We start from the raw sequence: 6,854 nt of genomic DNA, 5'->3' as shown, positions 1-6,854 counted from the left end.
TCTCCGGGATGAGCAAATGAATGGCACTGAACTGTCTGCCTTGCGTCTACACTGCAAGACCTTAATAGGTAAGGTGGATGTTTCCCTTGATCAGGCACAATTTGTTGAAAGACAAACCAAGAGGCAGCACCAATCCTTGTCTTGGTATCACTTTCGCACTGGAAGGATCACTGCATCAAACATGCACTCAGTCTTTGTGTCTAACTTGGAAAAGAGTGCATTGTCTACTGTAAAAGCGGTGTGTTACCCAAACAACAGTCCTGCCAACCACTGTGCTGCTACTACATGGGGAAGACAAAATGAAGAGAATGCAAAACAACAGTATAGAATACAGACTGAGAATCATCACTGTGGCATGGAAATGAGTGAATGTGGTCTCATCATAAACCCAAAGTTTCCTCAGGTTGGAGCATCACCAGATGGGATTGTTCAATGTATCTGTTGCGGAAGGGGCTGCATTGAGATTAAGTGTCCATACAAGTACCGTGACCACACTGTTGAGGAGGCATGCAGCAGTGGTGACACAAACTTCTGTTTGGAAGTAGTGGATGGGGAGCTTCAACTAAAGAATAGTAGCCCATACTACAAGCAAGTACAGACACAAATTTTTGTCACTGATGTGGAGTACTGCGATTTTGTTTTGTGGACTTTGAAAGACTGTGTTGTGCTGCAGGTTGCACCTGACCCACTGCTCTGGAATGCCCTTTTGGAGAAGGCACAGCCATTTTTTGAGCTTGTGTCTCTCCCTGAGCTTGTAACTGGTTACTTTACTTCAACTGTTGTATAACTTAAATTAATATTATATTTTTACTTGATACTTAATATTTGTATTGCTTGATTATATGCACTTTTTTACTATTCAACACTGATTACAAATAGTTTTAAAAACTTGCTTACATGCATTTTGTTACTGTTCAGCACTGATTACAGCAAATTTGCACTATGAATGAATGAATTGTTTACAAATAAACATTGCCTTGTGTGAACAGTAGTGGGTTCCATACCTCATTCGGTCTAGTAAAGATTGATAAGAAAACAGTCAGAAGAATAGATTTAAGAATCACCATTTCACATACTTTATTCTACATACAAGTCAAATAAATTATTTTTAAACAGTACAAGCAGTAAATGTCAGACAATTAAAATATGTACAGAAACAAAGTTAATCAAAATGAATATATACATATATACAATCTAGCCCCTTGCACTAGTAGTGCTACTCAAAAGTTGAACAGGATCCTAAACACACTCATAGGAAAGAAAAGTCCATTCTAAACTATGGCTGGACATTGGTTAGTCAGTGCACAACACACAGTGACGATCTTGTCCAGAAATGTGACATCCTCACCTTCACATGGAAGGATCATGTTGATGGGTATAGTTCCTGTTAGGATTCTGTACTTTTGACAAATATTCCCAATGACCCTTTCAACATGAATTCTCAAGTGTGCTATCTTTCTAGTCTCCTCTACATCCCTTGCAGCCAGTTGACAGCGACCTCTTGTAAATGCTGGAAGTTTTACCTCTGCACACAACATACCAACACTTTCCTGAATGTCAAAGCCTCTGTCAGCCATAACAATATCACCAGGCAGCAAGTTGTTAAGAAACCCGCTGTTCTGCGTAATATGCTTATCACTTGTACGGCCACCCCAACCTTTTGATAGAAAACAAATTGATCCCTTGGGTGTAATACCAATCAAATATTTCATGGTGTGTGTGTGCTTGTAACTGGAAAACATCTGGGCACGTGCCTTCAGGTTGGTCGGTCTTTCTGTGAAAATCTCAAAACAGTCAATTGTCACTGCAACTCTGTGTCCAAATGCCTCCACAAACTGGTGTGGCATCAGTTTAACGCTACGCAGAGTGTCCCTGTCAGGCCATACAATGGAACGCTTCAGGTTTGCATACAAGAATGCCACAGTGTCATTAAATGTCCTATATACAGTCTTTGGAGACACACGGAAGAGATGGGCCAGGTGTAGTGCAGGCAGATCTAATCTAAGACGCATGAAAGTTAACAATACCATTTGGAAAGGAGTGAGTATTTTTCTCTGGTCTGCCATTAGAGGCACCAAGAAATTGAATAGAGCCATAAATGTTGCCAGGTTTGGCAGACCTGTATAGTACTTCACTTTATCATCACTATCTCCAAAGAAACCCTCAGACATTCTGTATTCCTCTAGTTCACGACGTAGCTCTCGGTTTTCGTCAAACAAGCGGTTTACTTCGGCAGACCTGAGAGCACACAGATGACATTCAGTCTCTGGCACCTCCTTGATGTTGTCCTGAGTGCCCTCTTCATGGTGTGCCTGGCCACCTTCCTCAGCTTCTTGTGTGTCCTCCTCAGGGGGGTGATGATGTCCAGCCTCTTGAGTCCTAACTTGCTGCTGTGTGACATTTTTCAGCTGCTCCCGCTTACCTCTCCTTGCAGAGCGTGCTGTGTCTGTGCATGTGGTATCCATGTGGCCCAGATGGAGAGATGGTGCCCAGTCTGGATCAGTCTCCAGCATCTCATATGCAGGCTGACCTGCATAAGCATGGATGTATGATATTTCAGACTAAAAAAACGAGTTTTAAAAAGTAGAAACACACACACACACACACACACAATTGCTTCCACGAGATGCTGGTCACAGGAAAAACTAAAGTATAAAAGGAGAGACCCCCACAATTAATCATATGCCATCAAAACTATTCTGAAAAATGATATAGCCTAAACCAGTGTTTCTCAAAGTGTCCGCGGACCGTTGCAAGTATCCCAAGTGGTCCGTGAGCAGACGTGGTAAAATATAATATAGATGAGTTGTTTGCAATATTGAACCAACTTGTATGTAAATCCAAAACGTTCTGCAACACTGTCTATGTAATATGCCAGTTTAAATCATATGAATCCTCTGACACAATAAGCAAAGTGCAGAGATAATAACCACTATATTACTGAAGTAGGTCGAATCTTTTTTTTTTAGCTAGGTGGTCCGTGCGTTTCTTTTTTATTGGTTAAGTGGTCCTTCGTCTGAAAAACTTTGAGAAACACCTGAACAACGACGTTGGTTGCTGGCAAAACACAGTGCTAGCAAGACCAGACTTTGCGTCCTGTCTACCGAACTGTGCGTTAACGTTGGCAGCTTGCCTAGCAAGCATCCGCTAACCTAGCACAAAGACAACGTAAAGTTAGGTAGAGCTAAAGACCACAGAAAAACACCACAATCAGTGAAATGATTTAAAAATGATATCAATAATATCAACACCAACGTTACTTGCCGGCAAAACACTGCCAGCAAGATCAGACTTAGCTAGCTGTCTGCTGCCCTGTGTGAAGTTAGTGTTAACATTGCCAGCTTGCCTAGCAAACATCTAGTGCTACACGCAACACAACATTACATTACATTATATTTGGCTGACGCATTTTTAGCCAAAGCGACTAAGTTTTAGAGCAATTCTCAACAATTTTAGGACAATTTAAAAACATTAGAGTACAGTAAGAATAAGTGCATCAGTGAGTGCTGTTTTTAACAGTTACGTGTCAGTTTAAGACGGCTGGTGAGTGCTAGGATCAGTAAGACTTGTTGTAAGTGTTGCTATGAGAGGAGATGTTCTCTAAAGAGCTGGGTCTTCAGAAGTTTTTTGAAAATGGAGAAGGATGTCCCTGCCCTTGTAGGAACTGGCAGTGTGTTCCACCAACAAGGAACAACAGATGAGAAAAGTTTGGATTGGCTTGAGCGTACCGGTGGTAGAGCTAGACGTCGTTCGTCTGAGGAGCGCAGCGGTCTGGAGGTAGCGTATGTCTGTATGAGGGCATTCAAGTAGGTGGGAGCAGAACCGGAGACTACTTTGGCAAGCGTTAGAGCCTTGAATTTGATGCGGGCCCCCATAGGTAGCCAGTGTAGCTGGATGAGCAGCGGGGTAACATGTGCCCTTTTGGGTTGGTTGTAGACCAGGCGCGCCGCCGCGTTCTGGATCATCTGAAGTGGTTTCACTGCGCAGGCTGAAACTGCGGGAGACCTGTCAGGAGGGCATTGCAGTAGTCGAGTCGTGAGATGACTATTGCCTGAACCAGAAGAGGGTAGCATCTTGAGTCAAGTAAGTCCTGATTTTCCGTATGTTGTAGAGTGCGAAACGGCATGACCGGGCGACTGAGGCAACATGATCTGAGAAGTTTAGTTGGTTGTCGAGAACAACTCCTAGATTTCTTGCAGTCCTGGTAGGTGAAACAGACAGGGAGTCAAATTTGATGTTGATGTCGTGGTGTATGGTAGGTTTAGCTGGGAGGACCAGCAGTTCAGTCTTTGAGAGGTTCAGCTGGAGGTGGTGTGCCTTCATCCATGTAGCTATGTCTGAGAGGCAATCCGAGATCCGTGCTGAAACCAAGGGGTCATCAGGTGGAAAGGACAGATAGAGCTGTGTGTCGTCTGCATAGCAGTGGTATGAGAAGCCATGCGAACGGATAATCTGTCCCAAGGAGGTGGTGTAGATAGCAAAGAGAAGGGGGCCCAGCACTGAGCCCTGGGGGACCCCTGTGGTGAGATGGTGAGGTGCAGATAGCTGACCAAGCCATGATACGTTAAACGAGCGTCCTGTGAGGTAGGATTCAAACCAGGAGAGAGCAGAACCGGAGATTCCCATGTTAGCGAGTATAGAAAGAAGGAATGCGGTGATTAACCGTGTCAAAGGCAGCCGATAAGTCAAGCATAATGAGTACTGATGACCGAGCGGTCGCCCTGGCTTCTTTTAAGGCTTCTGTTACAGACAGCAGAGCCGTTTCGGTAGAGTGGCCGCTTTTGAACCCAGACTGATTTGGATCCAGAAGGTTGTTCTGTGAAAGGAAGTCAGAGACCTGTTTGGAGACTGCTCGTTCAATGCCTTTGGATAGGAAAGGCAGGAGTGAGACAGGGCGGTAGTTCTCGACTTGAGCAGGGTTGAGAGAAGCTTTCTTAAGTAACGGTGTTACCCGGGCCATTTTGAACGCTGTTGGAAATGTGCCGGAGGTTAGCGAGGCATTGATCACATGTGTGATAGCTGGAGCAATGGTCGGGCTGATGGACTGAAGTAGGCTCGTAGGTATAGGGTCCAGCGAGCATGTGGTAGGACGGCTGCATGTCAGGAGTCTAGATACTTCACTCTCGGAGAGAGGCGTGAATGCTGAAAAAGATGTTCCAGCAGTCCCTAGAGGTTGTAGGAGTGCGGTATCTGAGTCAGATGCGTTGAGTGGGCATGTAGAGAATTGACTGCTGATTGCCGCCACTTTGTTTGTAAAAAATGAGGCGAGGGTATCTGCAGTAAGGCTGGATGGGGGAGGAGGCAGCTGAGGGTTGAGTAGCGATTTGAAGGTTGAGAAAAGTTTTCGAGTGTCTGTAGCGCTGTTGATTTTGTCATTGTAGAAAGCCGTCTTAGCAGCAGTGATGCTGGCTGAGAAGGAGGTCAGGAGTGTCTGGTAGTTTTTGAGGTCATCAGTTAGTTTGGATTTGTGCCATTTCCTCTCCGCGGCTCTGAGTTTGGTGTGCTGCGATCGGAGGGTATCATTTAGCCATGGATGAGAGTGGATCGAGCTGGCCTTGTGGTAAGAGGGCACAGCTCGTCTAGACACGAGGTCAGTGTGGAGCAGAGCGAGTCTGTGGCCTCATTAACCTCCAGAGAGGAGAAGGTGTTGAGTGGAGGTAGACCGGAGGCAACCACAGAGGAGAAGTGCACGTTAGCTAGTGCTTAAGAACATAGACAAACAATAAAATCAGTTAAATTACTTGAAAACATACCTTTATGAAAATGCCGGGAACAAACAGTCATGAAGGGAGATATCTTGTCGAAAGTGATGTCCTTTCGCCTCAACGCCGCAACCCAGGCCATCCGACGCCTTTTTGTAATATCCGCAACTTGCGGTCCTTGGCTGTTTTTCCAGGTGGGAAACTTGAAAAATCTCGCCCCATGATTAATTTTCTCACCTTTTCCGTTGTGAGATTTATTGTTGCATCCTTTTACGCAACACGACCGAACCATTTTCCATGACACTAAAACTACAAGCTCACGTTAACGTTCCTCAGCTACTACCTCAGTATACCTGCAAAATGGCGGATGATTATACTGTTACGTCATCTGTCAGAGACCGATTAGAGCTGTGATCCTGAACATTCCGCCATTCATTTCAATGGGGCCGAAAAACGCAGGAAAACGGGAATAACGCGAAAACGACAAGGGCCAGCGACACGAAAGTAACAAGCTCCCTACACCGGTTCGGGCCTGAATTTTTGGAGTTTGAACTGCGTCGATAGCTCAAACGGTCTAGGAGCAGTAGTTAGTACAAAAAGTGGGTGAAAAAGAAGATATAATAAGTTAAACTTAAGAAGAACAATAGTGGGCTTGCTGGATCAAACCCACTAATAAAGAAATAAAGAAAACTTAAGAAGAACAATAGTGGGCTTGCTGGATCAAACCCACTAATAAGTATACATTTCAAAATAAATAAGCAGAAACTTTGGTTTCACATAATAAAATTGTAAACAGAAATAGCCTAGCCTGGGCCTACATACTGTTTCAAAGTGTTAACAAAGACCACCATAGTAATAAATTGCAAAATGCAAACAGAAATATATTTTAGGCTAAGCCCATCTATGGTGTTTCATTGTATTATCAACAAGTAAATAAAGACATTGACCATTATATTCACAATTGTACTAAGTATGAACATCTTCATAGCTTTTCTGTCCTGACAGCGTTTTTTTTTTTTTTTTTTATCTCACAAACCATGGGTGAGTCTCTGGTTTCAGTCATGTTTTGAAGAGTTGTGCCATGACAGGGGCGACAAGAGACACTGTTGGATTGGCCTCTTCAGACATTAAAGTAGTTGCATCCTTCATTGC

At 44.0% G+C, this 6,854-nt stretch overlaps 1 protein-coding gene across 1 annotated transcript; it reads right to left on the bottom strand.

The window, feature by feature from the left end:
- Positions 1-1,131: 1,131 nt before the first annotated feature.
- Positions 1,132-6,181, bottom strand: LOC121704997. Its single transcript, XM_042085650.1, has 2 exons — positions 5,754-6,181; positions 1,132-2,530 (listed from the first exon to the last, which is right to left on the bottom strand). The coding sequence occupies exons 1-2, from the start codon at positions 5,992-5,994 to the stop codon at positions 1,272-1,274; spliced, it is 1,500 nt and encodes a 499-aa protein (XP_041941584.1). The 5' UTR covers positions 5,995-6,181; the 3' UTR covers positions 1,132-1,271.
- Positions 6,182-6,854: the final 673 nt, after the last annotated feature.

This window comes from Alosa sapidissima, chromosome 3 (genome assembly GCF_018492685.1).
Source record: "Alosa sapidissima isolate fAloSap1 chromosome 3, fAloSap1.pri, whole genome shotgun sequence".
Taxonomy (NCBI): Eukaryota; Metazoa; Chordata; class Actinopteri; order Clupeiformes; family Clupeidae; genus Alosa; species Alosa sapidissima.
This window is presented reverse-complemented; position numbering and strand designations above follow the sequence as displayed.